Source organism: Mauremys mutica, chromosome 3 (genome assembly GCF_020497125.1).
Source record: "Mauremys mutica isolate MM-2020 ecotype Southern chromosome 3, ASM2049712v1, whole genome shotgun sequence".
In the NCBI taxonomy this organism is placed as follows: Eukaryota; Metazoa; Chordata; order Testudines; family Geoemydidae; genus Mauremys; species Mauremys mutica.
The window spans coordinates 144,752,943-144,775,471 of record NC_059074.1 but is presented as its reverse complement, the minus strand read 5'-3'; the positions used below and the strand labels follow the sequence as shown (position 1 = coordinate 144,775,471).

At 43.5% G+C, this 22,529-nt stretch overlaps 1 protein-coding gene across 1 annotated transcript in view; it reads right to left on the bottom strand.

Moving 5' to 3' along the window:
* Window positions 1-17,314, bottom strand: part of VIT (vitrin) — an 85,855-nt gene extending 68,541 nt beyond the window's left edge. Inside the window, exons 1-2 of the mRNA XM_045010326.1 lie at window positions 17,250-17,314; window positions 16,374-16,516 (exon numbers count right to left, since the gene is read on the bottom strand). Of these exons, the coding sequence (XP_044866261.1) occupies window positions 16,374-16,516; window positions 17,250-17,314 (208 nt within the window). The remainder of the gene's footprint in view (window positions 1-16,373; window positions 16,517-17,249) is intronic.
* Window positions 17,315-22,529: the final 5,215 nt, after the last annotated feature.

Below are 22,529 nucleotides of genomic sequence, written 5' to 3'. Positions count from 1 at the left end.
TTTAATTAGGGAAATGTGTTTAGGACTTATCAGTATGTCTGGCTGCTATGAAGTTTCTGAAAATTAATAATAGTTAGCACTTATATTGGACTTTTTAGTCATAGTTCTCAGAATGGTTTACAAAGGAGAGTCAGTATCATCATCCCCACTTTACTGATGGTGAAAGGTAAAGAGGAGAAATACCGTACTATACAATACAATACTGGATCTTATAGTACTCTTATCACTTTCGGGCTTGTCTCCATGACACTATGGTCTATGGGGGTGCGAATTGTAAAGCACTCTAATATGTGCTCTAACTGCCCCATGTAGACCCTGCTGGCACACACTAAAAGGTACCTAGTTTGCATTGATGTCGTACTGTTTTCAAACAAGACTACGTTAATGCAAACTAGGTACCTTTTAGTGTGTGCCAGTAGGGTCTACACAGGACAGAGTGCTCTACAATTCACATCTGCATAGACCGTACTGTGGCACCAGAGAGACAAGCTCTATCTGAGCACCTTCCAGTACTGCATTAAGCAATGGGACTAACATTTGCCATTTGTAGTCTCCAGGAGAAGAAAAATAAAGTGATATGCCCTGGCAGATTTAGGAGAAGCAGCCAAACCTCCTAAATTTCAATTTGGTGCCTTATTCCTGGATTTATGCTGCCTTTTGGTATTAAGGAAGATTTAACAGCTCTCCCTCTTGGAGCCTATTCGAATTCTTCTTATAGTAACTGAAAAAATTATAAGGGAGTCTAATTCACACTTCCATAAAGATTACTTCTGAATTTGGCCTGTAGGTTGTTATTCTAAGTATTTGAAACTATAGTGAATCCATTGTAACTCATTTTTTCATTTAAAATAATAAGACATTAAGAAAGACATCTGGGTTTGAGCCTTATTAAGCTATCAGGGAAATGAGTCAGCTGGATGCTATTTTGGAAGGTCCCACCCAGAAGGTCCCATCCCTGGTCTCTTCTTTTAGGTACACCATTTTCTTTTTTTGTCTCTTACATTTGGCATTCCTGTAAGTGGCGTGACAATGTGGGTTATACTTTCATCAGCTCTGTGCATTTGCACTCCTGCTCAACAAGTTGTTTAAAGAAGTTTCTGAACACTGAGATACTCTTGACCTTGAGGTAAATAATAGTAGATTACTGTGTCTTCCATTTGCTTCACGCATTTAATGAATGGGCGCTTTCCCTGTACTGTTGGTGAAACTGGGGTCTTCATTTCTTATATTTATTTTTGCTTCAGCCGTACTACTTTTTGTTTTTCTCTGGCATTTTTGGCCAACAATTATCTTGAGACATAACCAAGCAGGGTACCCAAAAGAGGAGTAAAATTGCTGCTGGCAAATCATTGCATCTTTAGTGGGTCATTCTGTAAGAGCTCTGTTAACGAATGACTATCCAACATTAAATCTCCTAATGTTTGCTTTGGATCTTTGTTTTTCTGAACAAGTTTTCACACCTCCATTCATCAGACTGGTATATTGGATATTTTGAAAATCATCCCTATTTAGGAAAACATTTAAGCATGTGCATAACACTAGCATGTGCTCAAGTTCCAGTGAAGTCAATGAGACTTCAGCACATGCTTAAAAGTGTTTGCTGAATTGGGCCTTAAGTGAATAGTTTCCTCTCCAAACATCTATTTGGAAGTTGATTGCCCCATCCCCCAAGACTAAATGTTTGGAAAAACCTGAACATGTTGAATAAAATAAAGTTTGCAAACAACACCTCCATCAAACAAAGTCATATTTTATATTGGCATCTTGAGCTTTTATAAAGCCCATTGAGACAGCTGCTATATGAAAGTTTCTACAAACTGATGGACTGTTTAAACAAAATCCATATAAATGGTTCCTGTGTGGCACATCTTATGCTCCTAAATGGAAGTGCTGGTTTTATGTCCTTTATTTCAGGCTAGGGGTATCACTGTCGATATATGTGCAAAGAAACTCTTTGGTGGTGGTGTTTCTTAAACAGCTTAAACTTGCACAAACTATTTTCTGTAATGTCCTGTGTTGCAAAACCCAATTTGTACACTTTTATACAGCAAAAGTGCGCACCATTGTTCTCTTTCTCAATAGGCTGGTGACATAGTAGCCTCAGTGGCCCATAAGAAAGAGCAGTAGACTTTGTTTAAAAATCTCTTTGAGCTACTTTCAACAGTGTGGGTTGAGTTAAATATACCGTTCTCTATAGAGGAAATAAAATAGGTTTTGTGTAGGAGTGGGTGGATTGTTTTGGATAAAATAAGAACTGACCTTCACCTTCCCCCAGAGTAAAACCCACATCAGTTTTTTTTTTAAATTGGTTGTTTCTTCTCTATTTTTGTTTCAATATGCCCATTCTAGTCTATATAGGCTTGTATACTGCACCATTGTAGTATCTGCATTAAGTGACGTGTCTAACATCTGATATATGTGGTTTGTTTTCTCATACTCTCCCCAGGGCGGAAGTGTGGAATTGGGCATGCAGTGAACTGTGTTTTTGGTAGGGCTTTTGGGGTTTTATGTATACACTACTAAGTGTGTGTTAGATAGGTCAGCACATTGCCCTTGGAATGGAGGTGGTGAGGACAGGGCCAGTGCAAGGAAGTTTTGCACCCTAGGTGAAACTTCCACCTTGCGCCCCCCCCCCCAGACGTGCAGCAGCTCCCTGCCCCCCCTCTGCTCTGAGGTGCCCCCTGCCCCCCCGGCAGAGGTGAGGAGCCCTGTGGCAGCTCCCCCACCTGCCCTGAGGCACCCCTGTGGCAGCTCCCTACCCCCCAGACCAGGGAACCGTGCAGCACCTCCCCACTCCAGCTCACCTCTGCTCCGCATCCTCCCCGAGCACGCCGCCCCCACTCTAATTCTCCTCCCAGGCTTGCGGCGCCAAACAGCTGATTGGCGCCGCAAGCCCTGGGTGAGGAGTGTGATGGTTCTTTGTTCCTGTGGGAGTTCATTCCACAGCCATGGACTGGTCCCTGAGAAAGCTTGGTCTCCTACACTGATGAACTCCACTCTTATTGTAGAGGCTTCCATTGATCCAGAGGAGCAGAGTTGTTGGCCATGGTCCTCATCCTGGAGTCTTGGTGATCTTTTAAATATCTTGGCCACAGACCATTGAGCACCTTGAAGATAAAGACTGAGATTTTGAACTTGACTGAGTGTTCTATGGGAAGCCAGGGTAAAGAGAGGAGGAGAGGTCTGATGTGCTCATGGTAGCCTGTGTTGGTGAAGAGATGTGCCACAGTGTTGTAACTAGCTGGAGTTTTCTAAAGGCTGGTGGCTTCATGCCCAGGTATATTGTACTGCATTACACTCTAATTGAGAGGTGGTGAAGGTATAAATAACTGAGGCCAATTCATCATCTGCCAAGATGGGATACAGTCATCTAACTAATCAGAGATGGTCGAAAGTATTACTTGCAGATGCTGCTATGTGCGAGCTCGGCATCAGTGAAGAACCCAAAAGTACTCCTAGATTACAAACTGAATTGACCAATTATGGGTGTGAACCTTCAACTAAAGGAGATTGCACCATGGCGGTAAACTCTTCAAAATGCTTTCGGTTGCCCACCTGCAAAACATCTGCTGCTCAGGTCCAGCTTCATTCAGCTATTCTTCATCCATGAGCTGATCTTGTGCAAGAACTGGGCCATCTTAGTGGTAAGTGGTAGTGTCATGTTTGCATGTGTTGAAGAACAGGTAGAGCTGTGTGACATCTGTATATTGCTGGCACTTGAGTTCATGTCATCTGACCAGTTCACCTGTAGCTGCACACGTCTAGTAATAGAGGTGCAGTTTCCTGTCATTAGTCGTTGAATGCATCCCACCAAGAAGGATTTGGACCATCTAGTGCATTCTCCTGGACCTCTGTCACCTTTCTTAGGTGAGACAGCAGTTTCTCATGGTTAATAGTATTGAATGCTGCAGAGAGATCTAGAAGGATGAGAATAGATGTCTGCTCTCTATCCATTGAAAGCAGGAGATCAACTATCAGGGCTACTAAAATGGCTTCAGATCCATGTCCATACATGTCCTGTGCCTTTCTACCAAAGAACCATGCAGCTTTCTCATGGAACCATGGTCGTTGTAGTCAGACTGTCCTCTTGCCTCACTTATTCTGGTTACTCAGCTTCACGTGGTGCCCTCCTTTAGGCCCTGATTCATTAAAGCACTTGGGACTCGAACCTACACACTGAAGGCAAAGTTCCCATTTACTTTAATGGTGCAGGATTAGGGATTTAAGCACAGTCATAACTTTAAGCATGTGGGTAATCTCATTCCTGTTAAGCATGTGCTTTTATTTTAAGCATGTAAGGTACTCCCAATGGAAATCAATGGGACTGCTCACATGTTTTTAAGTGCTTTGCTGAACTGACGACTTAATCAGTGCTTAGCTCCTATCTCTCTGCTACTCAGAGTCACTAAAAGGGTGTGTGGAACCCACATAATCAAAACACTCACTTTCAGAAAGGTCCTAGAAACCACAGACACTACTTGGAGACTGGACCAAAGTGTTTTAAAAAACCCAAATGAACAAAGTCAACCTGCAATCTTTTTCATCTGCCTTATTTTAATCCTTAGATTGTTATAATTAAAATATACATTCAGAGCAGCAATACAATATACCTGACCAATAGATATTGCAACATTCAGGGCCTAATTCCCCAACCCTTATGTAAGCTCAATAGTACTTACCCCTACTCAGGGCAAGTGAGTATCAGGCAGCTGGTTATGGCTTTCTGATTCTGTGCCACTCAGACTCAGTGCAAGTTAGTTGGAGAAACTCCTCTGGTGCTCTAAGTTATGTCAAAGGAAGACCGGTATAGCAGAGCTTGACCGCACCACACCACCTTCCTGTCCTCAGCGTAGCCCTTCCTTCCCTGACATATCCCTTACAGTGGAGATAGGGGGATGTGGCTGGAGTAGGAGGTGACTGTCACCTCTGCCAGTTTTGCCAGCCTTATATTCTCTGCTGGCCTCCTCCGGACAGAAAGTGATCTCTTTGTACTACCTGAGTTGTGCAAAGCAGCTGTAGCAGACAGGAGGATCCTGCCCTTAATACCTATCTACCTAGCTGTTTTATCTATATCTCATCTCTTTCAGATAATGGCATAGAAATAACTTTTAGCCTGTGCTGAAAATGCCTGTTTTTGGCCCAGCCACACCCATTTTGTGGTATTCCTCATCACAAGCAGGCAGAAGATGTAGATATGATGGTTTTGCAGGATGGCAGATACAGTTATGAACTGCATGCCTGAAAACATATTGTTTTACTGTGCTCTTCAGAGATATTTGTGTGAAGACTTGAATGTAGCATTTAGTCCAAAATAGCCATGGTCATGGAGGTATAATAAACAGACCTGAAAACCAGCACTTTAGGATCAGCCTAAAAACCCCAGTGGGCCTGTATTACTCATTTTATGCCAATATAACTCCCTGGAGTTAAACCAACATCAAGCTGGAGTAACACAGCCGTGAAACAGGCTCTGTTTTCTTTGGAGTTTTTTCAAAGGAAGGTAATTTATGTGACATTATATTGTATTTTATATTTAGTCCCATTTTGCCAGGCCCCTCTCAGACCCTAAATAAAACTGCAATGATTGTAATTTTCAAGAGATAACTATCAATTATGTTAATGCCTGACCTCTCCTTCCAGCAAAGGAAGAAATACATTGGTGGGCTTCATCTGCTTAAAGGAAAACATCATTGGGAATGTCCAGATTGACCAAATCCACAAGATTCAGTAGGCTGCATCACTTCCAGCATTATTTTATACATTAATTTAACCACTTAATTTTGATTTGCCACTTCTGTTGGTACGTTGGGAACAGCTGCTAGATCAAATCTTGTACTTGTTTGCAGGGCTTTGGCGCTGGGCGCTGTGCTCTGGCTCCGCTCCAGCTCCAGGCAAAAACCTGCAGCTCCATTGCTCCGGAGCTGCTCCGCACTCCAGCTCCAGGCTCCGCTCCAAAGCCTTGCTTGTTTGTTTGATAACTGTGCCATTGACCTTTCTGTACAGTGTCTGCTGTCCTGGGCCAGCTCAGAGTCTCCTCCCTCAAGCATGCACCTTCATTCCCCCTTAGCTGGCAAAAATCTCCATCCTTGTTACTGATGCAGGCCAGTTGATGCACCTGCCACTGCTAATCACTTGCCAGTCAGCCACCCCATACTACTCGTACTCACTCATGTGCCCGGCCACTTGCCTTGCCCCGCCCCTCCTACCTCTCCTGCTCCCGCCCATACTGCTATGGCTCCACCCTTGCTGACTATGAACCAACCCCCACTGTCTCTGCGCACTGCAGCTTATAAAATTTCCCAACTATTCAAAATCTCAGTATTTAAAATGTTGTAGAGGTTGGGGTGTTTTCCCCACAACCAGTTCTACTACACATCCACTCCCAAACCCCCTCTATGGGAACCTGCCATTAATTCCCCACCACAACCACCACCTGAAAGAGAAATTCAGGGTGAAGGGGCTAAATAAGGAAATTGGAAACATTTGCAGTTTACCAGTGATCAAGGGCTGATGTGGGTCAGTATATGAAATTCATGTGCTCCATGAGTCTCCATTTTTCTTTTTAGAAAATGCACCGTTTTCCATTTTCCACTCAAAAGCCAGTTCTAACAAGTTTAACTGTCCGTCTTAAGTGCAATACACATTTTCTCAGGCTTGATGTGAAATAAAAAAAAAGGGGGCTGAGTGCACATCATATTGTACTGCCTAGGAACTACTGTACTGTCCACTTTCCCCTGAAGGTACATATTTTTGTCGCAGAGTGAAGAATTTGTTAAAAGCTTTGATTCCCTGGAAAAAATTGCAGATCACCTCAGGGATGATTTTATGAAATTTTCTTACATGTCCACACAAAGCTTGACATCTTTCTTCATAAAAGTTTAGGAGTAGAATTTCAGAGAAGATATGGGATATTTATTCTCTCCTGACACAGATGCATGGGTCTCATTATTATACCTGGATCAAAAGCAGGAGAGATTATCCATTAAAAATTTGAAATTACTATTAAGTCAATGTCTCTTTCAGTTGATATTATTATTACTGTTGCCAACATATATAGGTCAGAAACTGGACTGATTGATATTCAGGAAATCATAGGAATCCACAAGACTCCAGAGCTGCCCTGCCATAGGGATAGGACAGTAATCAGCAATGCCATTAATGCCAAGTACTGGTTTCTTGATAAAGGAGACTTCTTGTAATGTCAGAGGATAATGCATTCTAGGAAGTCTAGGAAATCAGGGCACATTGGGGGAAATTCACAGAAGGTTAAAAACAATTTTAAAAAGCTAAGCTAAAAAAGTTTGTGCTGAAGTGGAAACACTCAGCACAAAATTCAATGTTACTTTTATAGTTCACCTTTAAAAGGACAGTGCTTCTCCAGTTTAATTTTTTTTTCTCCTTTATACTTTGTGACAGCCTCTTAGAATCCAGAAAGAATGCTTTCTTGCAGACTAATTGCATTATTTCCGTTTGACAAATGTTGGGTTTTTCCATTCCTCTCAGTGAACTTTTTCATTTTTGTTTGGATAGCAGCATCATGTAGGGAACCAGGAGCTCTGGGAAGAGGGTTTATTCATAATTAACCTATGTTGTTTGCTGGCTCTGAAGCAGAACACAAAACAGTATTTGTCTACGCCCTACAAAAGCACACATCTTGGCAATAGACTAGTGGCTATTTGCCCCTGCCCTGGACATCAGCGCAGTGTTGGCTCTTTCTGAAGAATGGGCTGTGGAATTTTGCTTAAGGATGCTTTTTTTTGCTGCTGCTTACTTTCTATACTCTCTATTTTGTTTGGTCCCTGTCTCCCCCCACGAACTTGTTTTGACTGGAATTATGAAAAAAAAATGCTGATAGTTCCATCTTTCTGGATACCATTTTTTTAGATCCATGCTTCATGTCATGTAAGCTCTAGGCCTGTCTAGTGATAATACTTAGCAGTTATTCCTCCTGGGGGGATTCTGCTTGACTGTGTGCCCACAGAAAACACCCCCCCCCGCAGAATTCCTGTGCTTCTCTGCAGAAAATGGCAGGGAAGCCGTGTGGGGGGTGACCATGGGCACAGTTTTTTTGGGGAGTTGTCCCCCTCCAAAGAGAGTCAAGGCATGGGGAGCACATGGGGTTACATGCTGCTGCCCCCCCACAACTTTTCTGCAAGTGCAGAGCTGCCCAGCTGACGGAGGCTGTCTGGACTTTGCTGGTCTGCAGCTGAATGCCGCCTCTTGGGTCCTACTGACAATCGTGCTCCCCTTCTGTATGCTGGGAACCTTCCTATTTTCTGTGCAACAGTGAGTGCCTGTGGTGGGGCTGGGTACAGGGGGCTGGGCAAAATGAGGAAAGAATGGGTGAGGGGAAGAGGTAGTGGGGAAAGAAAGGGGTGGAATAGGGCAGGGGGAGGGGAATGTGGGAATGAGGGGAGGGGGATGGAGAAGAAAAGGGCACAGGGGAATCACGGTGGGAAGTGGGCACCCAGCCTGTGGTGTCCCCTCAGCAGCAGCTGGGGCTTCCCCATTAATCAGGCCAATTGAACCCTCACCCTGACAAGTCCTACCCCCTACACCTGGACCCCTCTGATAAGCCCCCAACACACATCCCCAACCAGTTGCACCTGGACCCCCACCCCATCAAGCCCCACTCCCCTGGCACTCGGACCCCCCCCACTAAGCCCTGCACACCTAGACCCTCTCACTGAGCCCCATCTCCCCACACCCAGACCCCCCCGTGCTGAGCCTCAACCACCTTCACCTGGATCCCCTGCAGTGTCCCATTGCCCCTGCACCCGGAACCCCCAACGAGCTCCTGTGCATCCAGATCTCCCACTGAGCTGCTCGCACCCAGACTGGCCCACACAGGAACCTTTCACCCCACACCAAGCCCCTTCACACTTGGCTGAGCCTGCCCTCCCACACCTGGTGCAGAGGGGCAGGGCCCCCAGGTCTTTCTGGGGCAGGCCCAGCCCTTGCATTGTGTCAGGGTCAGGTGCAGCCTCATTGCTAAGTCCCTGTCCTGGGGGGAGGGGTTTATGTGGTAAGGGCATCAGGGTGATCTCCTATCTCGATGCAGCCAGCGGCCTGTGCTTTCCACTGCCATGCTGCAGCCACATTTATTTATTGACAAACACAATTTTCAGAATTTTAAAATAGTGTACATAATTTAATTTTTTTGGCATAATCCTGAGAGGAGATGAGCACCCATGACTGTTGTTGACCTCAGACTGGAGTTACAGTTTCTTAACACCTCTCTGGATCAGGATGATAGTGATTTACTGACTTTTTGCACATTAAGAGCTTTTAAAGTCTGCTGCTTCTGCATAGTGAGGGAGAGTTCGACACAAAGCATCTTCCCTCTGTGGGAACCTGAAAACAAGAGGTGGAGCTACTCTTGGCCTGCTAAACCTAGGGTTGTGAGTTCAATCCTTGAGGAGGCCACTTAGGGATCTGGGGCAAAAATTGGTCCTGCTAGTGAAGGCAGGGGGCTGGACTCAATGACCTTTCAAGGTCCCTTCCAGTTCTAGGAGACTGGTATATCTCCAATTATTACCTTTATATTATTATTACCTTTAAAACAAATTTACATACATTTCAGGGCTACTTTTAGCACAAAAGCAATGAATGCTCATAAGTAATGGATAGAAAGAATAAATGACAATGGTGTTTTTATATGACCTCATGCATTTAATAATTTCAAACCTCTTATAATAATCCCCCCACCATTAAAAGCAAAATCACCATCTTTACATATAACAACAAAGCAAAGAAAACATAATTCATCTGAAAGGTGATAAGATGAAATTTCAGATGATATTAAGACAGACTTTTTTTTAAAAATTGTAGCGTTTTCCTGCCTTTGAATCACAAAAAGGCAGTATGTGTTTTCTTTCACCTCGGGTGATATGAACCTTGCCAAGCAATTAGCTAGATCAGATAAAAATGGATGAGAATCAAGTCTCTTCAAAATCAGATGCTAATTTAATACTGAGAAAATAAGATGTGACTATAATGTAGTGAGTTTTTTTAGTTCTGTTTGCACCTTATTAAGGGCCAGCTCCTACAGCCCTTTAACTTCAGTGACAAGTCTCTGAATAATGTCTGCAGGTTATGGTCCTTTATGCATAGAAAATAAAGATGTACAAGCAGCTGGAGTATAGTAAAATGCCGGATGTTTTTTATCGAGCAAAGTGTATCATAAAACTCCATTTGAAAATCTTAAGGCATTTTTGCTCTAGTTCTTGATTTACTCCAATGTAACATATCTATACACCGTTAACATTTTATCTGGAGTATGTTGGTTTTTTGCCATGGGTGATTAGTTACATTTCTGAAGTTATGAAGAAGGGAAAAAGAAATCTGCCCCAAAGAGATCTGTAATTCCTTTTTGGTTCTGAAAGTGGTGTAGTTACCATAAACTTCTAGGAGCATATATTGACTTACTCATCAGAACTCTCCTTGTGAAATGTTTCCTGGGGGCACTTGGATCATGTTTGTACTGGTCTGACACAAATCACATTTTAAAGACTTATCAAGAATCCAATCTCTTTGTGGAGAGCTGAGCAGCTGCGGCAGGTTCAGTAATGCTATTCAGTTTTAGAGTCTCACCAGCAGAACAAGCATTCAGCACCAAAGTATATATAGTGTGTAGCAACTCTACTGTATACACATCCATCTACCAGGGGATTCTGCTGCAGTGAAACAATTTAATTTAAAATATGATACCACAATAATTTGTATTCCTAAGTGTTACCTTCATGTTAATTAATGCTACCACTCCATCCTTCCTGTACACAACTTATTCACACATTATTGAGCACAGAGAAAAATGACAAAACCTAATTGACAGTGAATATAGTTTAAAAGTAGTATACCAAGAACACTGCACAATTTGCAGTTTCTATCAACTGTATTGATCTATTTGTATGTGCGCACAGGCACATAATATACACAACTATTTAATGAAATCATTAAGCCTTTATTGCTAAGGCTGTGTGTGTATACAGTTTAAGAGTAATGGTTTAATACGTAATTTCTTAAGTATATATGATATATAGAACAGTTTCACTGTATAGATTCTACTTCCCCTTTAGGACCTTTCGTAACATGAATTCAGTGTAAAAGTTTAGACAAAAAAAAACCCTCTGTAGTTTCCTAAATGTATTTAATTCCATGCCAACAAAACAAACAAACAATTTTCCCCTCCCTGTAAACAGCTATAGAACACAGGAATAGCATCAGAATTACCTTGCCTGAGGTGTATTCCTTTTCTCCTCACAGTATGAATGTGGTATTTTTTCCAAGTTTTTCTGCACCACAAACTCCAGTCAACGTTATTCTAAAGAATCAGAAACAAGCAGGAAAAGGAGGCCTGGGCACCTTTTATTTTTCTGAGTGGAGCTAATCAAACATTCCCATCAAGCTCCCAGCACTTCGAAAGGCACATTACACTCACTCACTTGCTCTCTGTCTTACCCCCCCCCAACACACACGCAGAGCTTCTTACACTGATTTAGCTGCTGAATTAGGCAGTCCTCTTTTAAGTTTCTGCTCCCTCCCACTTTTTTTTTTTTTGGTAGGGATTTCCATTTTCTCAAGATGAAATTAAAATGTACCCACCGGTCTGTCAGACCTATCAAGTTTACTCTTTGGGAAAACTTTACTGATGATTTGGTTCCATTTTCTTTAGTTTCAGCATTTCAGCAACACTAAAGTTGAGACTTGTGAGTCTGTTTGGTAGGAAAAGGACTACAGCTAGAAGACTGAAATACATTGAGTAGGTCTGAGGATTACAAATACCAGACTGGTTAATTGTGAGCTAAATTTAAAAAACAGAACTTGCTTTTTAAGAGCCAGGTTCTGATCCTTTTACTCACCTGGAGTAGCATCTTACTTCACAAATAGCATGGAGTTGGGTGCTAGTTTTTTGTGAGCAAGAGTATTAGAATTTGGCCCATAAAAGCATTTCAGGTAGAAATGAAAAACAGTGCTGCTTTCCTTCTTGACTGCGGTTTTGGGAGGCATTTAGTAAAATGGTCTTAAATAGTTCCCATGTCTCATTCATTCATGGGTTTTTGTCCAAATTCTTTCTCCCAACTGATTTGGCTCATGATTGTTTTCATCTTTGTGAAAATGGCCCTTTTAAAGCATCAAGTGTATATAGTACTGGCTTGGACGTTATTCAGTTTGCACATAACAAATGTAATCAAGTCATTTCCGGAAACAAAATATGACAAGACCAAATGAGAAACACAAAATGACCCAAAGAAGCTGAGTGAGTATTCCTAGAAAAAAACAGTTCCCTCTAAGTATGAGGTTAGAAGTCCTGATCATAATTCACAGTGCCCTCTGAATATTATTAAGTATATGAAGAGGGCCCCAGATATTTTGCTTTGGCCAAGGATGTGTACTTCCTGATTGCCCTTGGTCCAAGGATGGTGCAGATTTATTTGAATTCAAAAGCGAAAGATTATCTTTGATTAGTAGATCACTATTCTAATTTTTGTTGAAATTGTACTGTTGTGCAACAGATCAATATAACATTGTTTACGCACCAAAAAATTCCAAATGAGTTACTAACAAATAATGGCCCAGAATTCATTAGTGGCTAATTTCAGCAATTTTTTCTGTGATATATCCATTTAGGCACACCACATCAAACCCTTAAGATGCAAATTCAAATGGTTTAACAGAAAAATCAATTCAAATAGTAAAAAGAAAAGCTGTTAGAATATCACAACACACCTCATAATGCTTTATGAGGCTTATCTGTTCAGATACTCCTGGACAAAAGGACCTTGGGGCCAGATTTTTAAAGATGCAAATAGGCAACTAGGTACTTCTGAAAATCTTATCAGGTGCCTAACTCCATTGGTTTCCCTTCACCCCAGGAACTGAAAATGAAAAAGCACCACATCCAACACAGGTTCCATGTGGTAGATGCACCTCTATAGCCACTGTGGAAGGGAGACAAGCCACCAGTGAGAAGAGTCCAAAATGGCTACCCCCTCACACATGAGATTAGCACCCATGTATCCCCTGACCACTGCTCTAACCCCCTGAGCTATGGAGACCAGCTGTTGTTTTGGGAACAAGAAGTGGTCATGTGACAGTTATTGATAGATGTCCAATCGGAGGCAGAATAAGCCTCTCATTTGTCATGTGTTCAGATCATCTACACTGACTTCCATATGAGATGTCTCCAGTTGTGTAGTTCATTAAGTGGTGTTATTTTTTGTGGTGGTGGGGGTTGGCCGCTATTATTTTATTTGCTTATGAGTTTAAACAAAAAAGGTGGTAGAATATGTAATGGTAGCCCCTGAATACTGTCCTTTGTCATGATACAAGATTCTTTTCTTTCATCTGGTGTTTGAAAATCAACAGGTTGGGATTATAATTTAATCTTAAAATTCAAAAGCTATTCTAATTCTTCTGGGTTAGCTAGGTGGATCCCCCTTCTTACCGCCACTTTAAGTGTGAATTGGGCAGTTGCCCATGGTTTGTACCTCACCACAATACCAATTTGGTGATTCTTTGATTTCTTCTTTGTGCAGGAAATAGCCACACCTTCAGTGTGCTGTCTGAACGCAGTTAAGTGCGTTGCACTGCCTATGGGGAAGGCAAACTCCTTCCACATATTACAGTCAATATAAAACACTGTGATGTCTGTGTACACGAAACACACATCTATTGCACAGGACGCCCAGCATGTTCCCACCACACTCAGATGGGGACACAGATGTAGTACGTTCTCATTCTCTAAACATGAACCTATCAAAGCAAACAAATTGGAAGAAAAATTAGTTATTCAGCATCTGAAGCTTCCACCTCAAGTCCTGACACTTTGATTTACTGCTGTGGTGTGACAAAATGTCCAGATTTCTTAACTCTCATTTGCAGTGGGTGGTGCCCTCTCGTGGAAAAATTTTAAAGGCTGGCTAGAGTCACTCTAATACTCAGATGAAATTATAAACATTTAACTTTTGGGAAGCTTCACTGAAGGACAAGGTCTGTCTTCTCTTAATTTGAAATAAAGAAAAAAATAATTGTCCTATTTTAGTTGTGCTCTGTATCTAAGTGTTTTCACCATGGGCAAATACTTTATCTCTTGACTGTGGTATTATACTTTGAGTTTCTTTTAATCCTTTTCGTTCTCAAATCGCAAACTGCTCTACAAAGATCAATAAGTAACAACTATCCCTATTTTACAGATGGGAAAACTGAGGCCCAAAGCAGTTTATCATGTTGTTATTGCTTAAGATTACATAGCCAGTTGGTGTTTAAGTTAGGCGTAAAACCCAGCTCCTTTTACTTCCAGCTCTGTGCCCAATCCATTGGACCAGGCAGGGGTGAGCTGCAGCGGGTTCGCACGGGTTCGTGGGAACCCGTTGTTAAATTTTAGCAGCCATTTTAGAACCGGTTGTTAAGGGCTGCTAAATTTAACAAAAGTTCCCGCCCACTCCTCTCCTGCTCTGCCCCCTTCTCCTCCCGCTCCCCTGCTTCCCGCGAATCAGATGTTCGCGGGAAGCCTGAACAAGCAGCATGGAGGCAGCCAGCAGGTAAGCTGGGGCGCGGAGGGGGAAGGAAGGTGCGGCTGGCTCAGCAGCTCCCGGTCCCAGACCGCGGCTCCCTCCAGCCCAGCGCCGGCCCGGGGAGTCGGGCCCCGCGGCTGCCGCCGAGCGGCCGGGCCCCGGTGCCGGCCCGGGGAGTTGGGCCGAGCGGCCGGGCCCCGGTGCCGGGCCGGCCCGGGGAGTCGGGAGTCGGGCCCCGGTGCCGGGCCGGCCCGGGGAGTCGGGGCCCCGCAGCGCCGGTCGTGGTCCTGGCAGAGTGGACCCGGTCCCCAGGCAGTGTGGTAAGGGGGCAGGGAGGGGGTGGGTTGTGGGGGAGTGGATAGGGGTCAGGGCAGTCAGAGGGCAGGGAACAGGGGGATTGAATGGGGGCAAGGGTCCCGGGGAGCAGTCAGGAAAGAGCAGGGTTGGATGAGGTGGTGGGGGCACTCAGGGACAGAGAGAAGGGGTAGTTGTATGGGGTAGGAGTTCTGGGGGGCCATTGAGAATGAGAGGAGGGGTTGGGTGGGGCGGCAAGGGGCAGTCAGGGGACAGGGAAGGGGGGGATGGGTCAGGGGTCTCGGAGTGTGTGTGTTAAGGAACATGAGGGGTTGGATGGGGCACGACCCTCCCCCCCCACGGAGGGGGGGGGAAGGAGGGAACCCGTTGTTAAAAATTTGGCAGCTCATCACTGGGACCAGGTGAATTGGTAGAGGTGGGTCATACTTCAACAGTTTACAAATAGAAAATTTTAAACCAAGGAGACAAAGTAAACTATGTCCAAGGTTTTGTAGATTCTAAGGCCAGAAGGGACCAGTGCCAAATACAGAGGTAAAATAACCTCTCTACTCCTACTTGAGATTCCCCTCTTTATGTCTCAAGAATGCATTAGCTCTTTTGGCCACAGAGTCACACTGGGAGCTCATGTTCAGCTGATTATCCACCATGACCCCCAAATCTTTTTCAGAGTCACTGTTTCCCAGGATAGAGTCTCGCATCCTGTAAGTATCACCTACCTTCTTTGTTCCTAGACGTATACATTTACATTTAGCCGTACTAAAATACACATGTTTTGCTAGTGCCCAGTTTACCAAGCAATCCATATTGTTCTGAGTCAGCGACCTGCAGAGACAACTCATACCTGCTGATACTGGGTGATGGTGGTGTGTCACAATGTAAAGAGGGGGGCACATGACAACCCCATGCGTCACCTCTGGTGAGATGTCCCCTTTATTTTGACCACTCTCCCAATTTTTGTATCATCTGCAAACTTTATTAGTGAGGATTTTATGTTTTCTTCCAGGTCATTGAGAAAAAAGTTAAATATCATAGGGTCAAGAACTGATCCAGGATCCCACTAGACACAGCCCCACTCGATGACAATTCCCCATTTACAGTTACAGTTTGAGACCCATTTTGTGTGGAGCTCATAACTTGGTCCTACATGAAACACCTTAGCTGCTGGACTCCCGTGGCCAAGTTCCCATTTGTGCATTGCTAGTTGCCTGTCGCTGTGAGGGGCCAGGGTTTAGTGCACACCCTTCTTCTCAGCACCTCCCATTGGTTAGCAGAGGTAGCTCCTGGCCAAGTGTGCTGGCTTTTGTGAATCACATTCTTAGTCACCCATCTCTCCCCATTCATTGTATAGGAAGCCTAGGCACCTAACTCAGGGTAATGAATTACAGTGTTGTTGCTGGGATTTTTTAGGTGCCACAACTGTAAGCGTTACAATGCTTGAGTGCCTTCATGGATCCCACCCTAAGTGACTTGATGAAGGTCACATAAGAAGTCTGGCTCAGAGTCAAGAACTGAACCAAGATCTCATAACTCTCACTTGGATACCTAAACCCTCAGAACCTTCTTCTGCCATCAGATCATTGCTGTCTACACTGCTGCAATTGTGGCCACTTATCACATGTTGTGAGAACTTGCCAAGGAGCAAGTCTTTCACATCAGTAACCAGCATGGCAATTGCAAGAGAGAATCTTGGAGCAAAGCAAAGTATGTCACAACAGCACCGGGGTTGTCAGACATGTGTAAACAATACCCTGTTCAGAACTGCAAAAATGCTTTATTGCATTTGTGTGTTCAACTGCTGAGAAATGATCAGGTAGCTAAAATGAATGGCCTTCAGTTTCTTTAACAGCCTATGTAATGAAAGATTAATTCAGGTACTGTTGTAATCAAGACCATGTACACTTAAAACCTGTAGATATAAAGAAAAATTTGGCGCCCAATCATAGTAAAATGTAAATGGTATAATTTGGACCTCAGTGTAATGAGAGGTTATATCCCCCATTGTTTGATTTTAACTGGTTAAAGCACTTACTTCTAAATTGCCCCAGGGTAAATAAAGTAGCCAATGGCCTGGAAACATACATAAAATATACCGATGTGTCTGCACCCTATGTCTGAGAAAGGCACGAAGGCTGAATTATGCGTGGCTGCAGCTGCTGTGCCAACATTCTGTGATACGTAAGAGGCTGTTTTACAAAATTAGAGCAACTGGATAGCCAGTCTGCCCTATTCTCTGTATGCAGTGTTGTTGTTGCCATGTCAGTCCCAGGCTATTAGAGAGACAAGATGGGTGAGGTAATATCTTTTATCGATTGGACCAACTGCTGTTGGTGGGAGTCATAAGCAGGAGCTCTGTGTAGCTCAAAAGTTTGTCGCTCTTACCAACAGCAGTTGGTCCAATAAAAATATTACTTCACTCACCTTGTCTTTCTATTCTCTGTAGATTTTTCTGAATGAGCAGAGTCCACTGGGCCAAATTTATGCATAGCGTAGGCATCTTTTTCACTTTAATTGAGGTGAACCTCCTTATACAAGGATTGAATTTGACCTAGTGTATGTTTTATGAAACAGAATGGTTATGGCAATGGCCATATTTCCAGAGGCTACAAAGTCACTGGAACACCTCGTTGAATGTAGACCTGAAAACCTAGATCGGTTTGTAACCATTAACAAACTACATTTCTCAAATTTACCAGCAGGTGGCACTCAAGCAAGAGTCTTGAAATTACCTTGCCATAAATATCCAAAATGAAGTGTGTGTGTGTGTGTGTGTGTGTGTGTAAAATATTATTCCCCCTGCAATGATTATCACTGCAACTATATTTGAGTGTGTATAATGAACCAAATATTACAAGATTTTAGTGAAATGATCTACACTAGGGGTTGGCAACCTTTCAGAAGCGGTGTGCTGAGTCTTCATTTATTCACCCTAATTTAAGGTTTCGGGTGCCAGTAATACATTGTAACATTTTTAGAAGGTCTCTTTCTATAAGTCTATAATATATAACTAAACTATTGTTGTATGTAAAGTAAATAAGGTTTTAAAAATGTTTAAGAAGCTTCATTTAAAATTAAATTAAAATGCAGAGCCCTCTGGACTGCTGGCCAGGACCCAGGCAGTGTGAGTGCCACTGAAAATCAGCTTGAGTGCTGCCTTTGGCACGCGTGCCATAGGTTGCCTACCCCGATCTACAGTCTGAGTGACATACTCATTACAGGTGAAAATATAGAAGCTCTTTTGAGAACCCTGGAATCTTTGTCGCAACAGCTCAAAACTGTGGACTAGAGGTGGAAAAGGAGAAATGCGCCTTTTTTCAGCTCCAATTATTTCATTGGGTCATATGACTGATGTGGAACCCTTAAGCCTCATCTAGAAACAATTTAAGATGTGCCCAAAGTAACTGTGTTTAAATAGCATAGATCTGAGTAGGTTTTTAGCACTGGTTAATTGTTGTGGACAGTTTTGTCCTAATCTGTCTTTGTAGTAAATCATATGGTACAATGGAAATGTTCTTGGGTTTGGAGTGGAGAATAGAATAAGGCGTTTGAACAAACCAAGAAGTTACCGGTACTCATATCTGCAAAGGTATTTGTATGTTTTGATAGCAAGTGAAGAAGACTTTAAACATGTAATGCTATGGCAGATGGGTCCAAAAAGTCAGCAGATTTACCTCTGCCACAACGGCCACAATATTCCCTATACTGAATTTAGAATAGAGTATGCCACAATTACTGGGCTGTAATTTAAACACTGTGAACAATAAATGTGAAGATTTGAAAGGTGCCCACTATATTCGGACTCAGGAAATTCCATGGTTGTCTGTATGGGAGGACAGTTGTATAGATTACAGACCACGAGCCTCTTGTTAAAATTCTTGAAACTACAACGGGTGTACCAGCTTTAGAAACTGCTGTATAATGAAGGCAGACTGTGATGCCTGCATCTTACCATGGTCACATCAGATAAAAGTAATCGGAAAGCCAAAGAAATGTTGTGCTATCAGAGATGAAATATCTACCACAATCAAATCCCAATTTGAGAATCACTATTTTGGCCAAACTTCTAATTACTGGAAAAGAATATATGCAGCAACTGCAGAAGACTCAGTCTGGAAAAAAAACCATAATGTGTGGTTTCTGATAATTCTAAACCCAGACTTGGGGAGACTGAGTCTTTCTAGGATTGGGTACAGACTTGGGGAGCTTTTATATACATTGATACACTGATGTATCCTTTATATGAGACCCACAGGTACTGAAGCAGTGCCACTGTTTAATGAATGGTGTAAGTCAGGCTTCTCTCCCCTCCTTCACAGCACAGCCAGCTCTGATTCTGTCCCCCTCTAAGGATGAAGTCCTGGAGCAGTGCCACCTATCTTCCTTCACTGCTCAAGAGAAGATGGTAGAGTAGGATGGTACCTTTGCTAATGTCTCATAGAATGTTTAAGCGGGTGCAGGAGGGTACATCTGGGAATAATCCAGGTCCTATTTTGATGGTGTTTTATATATAGCTATGTACCTGTTGTGTCTGCATTTTCAGACACCTTTAAATTTCTAGAAATCTGCTCTTTGTGGAGGCAGCAGCCATTTTGTTTTCAGTTTCAATGTAGCTTGTTATAGAGGTGACACAAACACACACTTTAAGATCTCCTGTGGGACTATACTTATTTTGTAGTTTTCCATTTGACTAAAGAGCAAGGTCATTCAGACTGAAAATACACAGTTGCTCTTTGAGTATGGAACAACATAGGAGATTTCCCTGGAGGGGACACCAGAAGGTGCTAGTATTTCAAACAGGGTACAAAAATGGCTTTGCAATAGGTTGTTACAGAGAAGGGATATTCTAAGGAAACCACCAACACTGAGCTCTCTTTCTGCTGCTTGACTGACTGAATATTCATAGATAGAGCCTATCCTGATGGGTCCCAAGTGCTTGTGTCAGCTATATAAGAGAGCCCATCTGTTTAGATAAACCCTGCTGCTCTGAAAATGGAAAAAACTGCTTATCATATCCATGCTTACAATGTCTTGCCTTTAGTGGGATAGCTGAGAGCCACCAGACAATGATCTAATGAAGTTTGCCAAATAGAGCAAGACTATAAAAAAACCTTTGGAATTGCAGATCTCATAAAAATGAAGTAATCTATGTCGCGGAATCTTATGTATGGTGGAGGCAATCAAGTGTTTCCACCATGTTGAACAGACAGCTGAAGTAGAGTCTTGCAGTTCCAACAGAATCCAAGTGACCTTTAACGATTGATTGTCTCTATTCGCGTGCTTTCAGTGCAGGCCATGTGCTATAACTGTCACCGTTAATTCAGTTTCCGATGCCTATTAGGCCTTATTCTAGATCATACAGCCCCTCATCATGTGGATAAGGTCCATATAGTCCCTATAAACCAGACCTGTAAAATATAAATCCAGTAACAATCTTCTGTTTGTTTTCCCTGATCATATTCCCTGCATGTTTTCTACTGACTCTCTGTAGGGCATCAGATGTCAGTGTAAGCTGGTGATGCAAGCAAAAAAAAAAACAAAAAAACACTTCACAGTACTGAGTGCCTGCCTCCCGGAAACTGAATACATCCTCTCTGTGGTGCCCTTATCTCTGTCTTCTTTAGCCTAGCCTCTAGGGACAAAAGACTGTTCAAAATGTAGATTTTTCTGGTGGCAACATGCTGGAATCATAGCAGAGTGCTGGCAGCTACAAGTTTCTAAACAAACTCAAGGGCCAGAACTGCGTGCGTGTGTGCGTGCGTGTGTGTGAGATTAATTTATTTTCTTTGCTGGTTTGTATCTTACAAAAATATAGTTGCTAGAGTTCATAAAAAGCCCATCTGCATGCAACCCCTTACAAAGACTAACCACATACTGGTGAAAACTGAGGGTCTATCCACGCTTTAGCTGAAATCATGCTCCTGCGGTTTCCCTGATCAATGGGGACAGGGATTTTTTCCCATATCCAGCAATGCTATAGACTGCCTCTCAAGGTTATCAAGAATAGCTTTATAGCATGGTTTTATGTAACATGGTTCTCAGCGGGGGGGAAAAAACTTGTCCATGCTGATCACGGAAACAGTGTAGAACCAGATATTGCTTCAAGCATAGTATGGAAACAGCCAAAGTGATGTTTGAGGAACTGGGTTAATGCACTAGTAGCTGCTTAGGCTAATCAGTAGCAAATTGTAGCTCAACAAGGGTTTCATTCTCATTAGAGCTCATCAGCATGGTCCAATGGGCAGCTTGCTGTCCTTCGGGAGTTTTCCCCTCTAGCGTAGGTTCTGAGTAGATTCAAAGTTTGTGACTAGTAGGATAGGAAAGAAAGCAGTTCTGGTTCATAGAGTTCATTGCAAGGCATTATCTGTCATTTGAGTATTTGGATGCACCAGACAGGTACAGATAATTGCTTAGGGGTACAGGAGGCCCAGTAAGCAACATTTTGGGTTTTTTTGAGACTGTAAATTAGAAGTCCTCCCTACTGCCCCCTGCTCCCCCCGCCCTCCAAAACCCTTACTTCCAAAGCTGCTTTGAATACTCTGTCACGGAAAGGGCTGTATGTGAGGGGGATGAGAAGGGGGCTGTGTATAGAATCTAGAGTAACAGGGAAATAAACGGGAGTGTGTTGCAGTACCAGCATTCAGCTGTTCCCAATCATGCAACAGGGTGAAGATCGTCTCCCTACCCTGCCATTCTAGTGTCCCTGCCTTAGAGCCCCTCTGCCTCCCTCTCCCCACCCCCAGACTCTCTGCCTTGCTTTACCTTCTCTCCAAGGATTCCAAGTCCTCCATGCCCCTTTCCTTTAAAGAGACGTGGAACCCTGCTGCCTGTATTGCAGTGCTGTGAGGCTGGCCAGAAATGGATGAGTGCAGCTCTTTAGGGCTCACCTACTTCTCTTTTTTCACCCCCATCATTACCCCAAGCTTGGAAGCAGAGATGAACCATGCCTGCTGACAATGTGACAGGGGAATAGGGGGAGCAGAGTGAGGGTAGCCAGCTTCAACAGTGTTACTGAGCATGCTCAGTACAAGCCAAGCAGCAAATCGGGCAGGGGGGCACATGGCCCTGCATGCCCCGCATGTGTCACCTTGGTTTGGAAGACATCTGTATATGTATGCAAGGGCTACTGAACTGTGGAGCCATCTATGGCATTGCCTGTCATTCCATTGGGTAGGGCCTTATATAGGAAGCTTATGTCACACTTTTATGCGTTCAAGATATTTCCTGCAGGAGTGGTGCTGAGCTTTGTAGCTGGGAGGGGGGGAAGGGAGCCTGCCCCCCCCCTCCATTCCACTGAGCTCCAGTCCAGTGCCCAACAATGGGCGGCTACAATCAGCCACATGGGGTATCAGGGCCACACCCTCCCTAGGCCACTTCCTACCCTGGCCCCTGCTTATTGCACCAGCATAAATCTCGAGTCTCTGAGTCTTCCTACCCCATCACTGCTCTTTTTTATAGGTCCTCTTCTGGTCCGGGTAGTGAGGCCTCAGGCAAGCTGCCCCTGGGGCAATACTTTGACCCTCAGAGCTAATGACCACTGTCTGCTCCCTTCTACCACCCCCCCTCCTTCTAAGCTGTTCTCCCATTTTAAAGCCCTGCGTGCAGCTTGTGCAGGCCCTGTAGGTGGGGCTGCCTAGGCCCAGAGCTGCTCTTGAATAACCTCCTCTCTGTGGTTTGTAAACCCATCACACCTTGCAAGGGGAC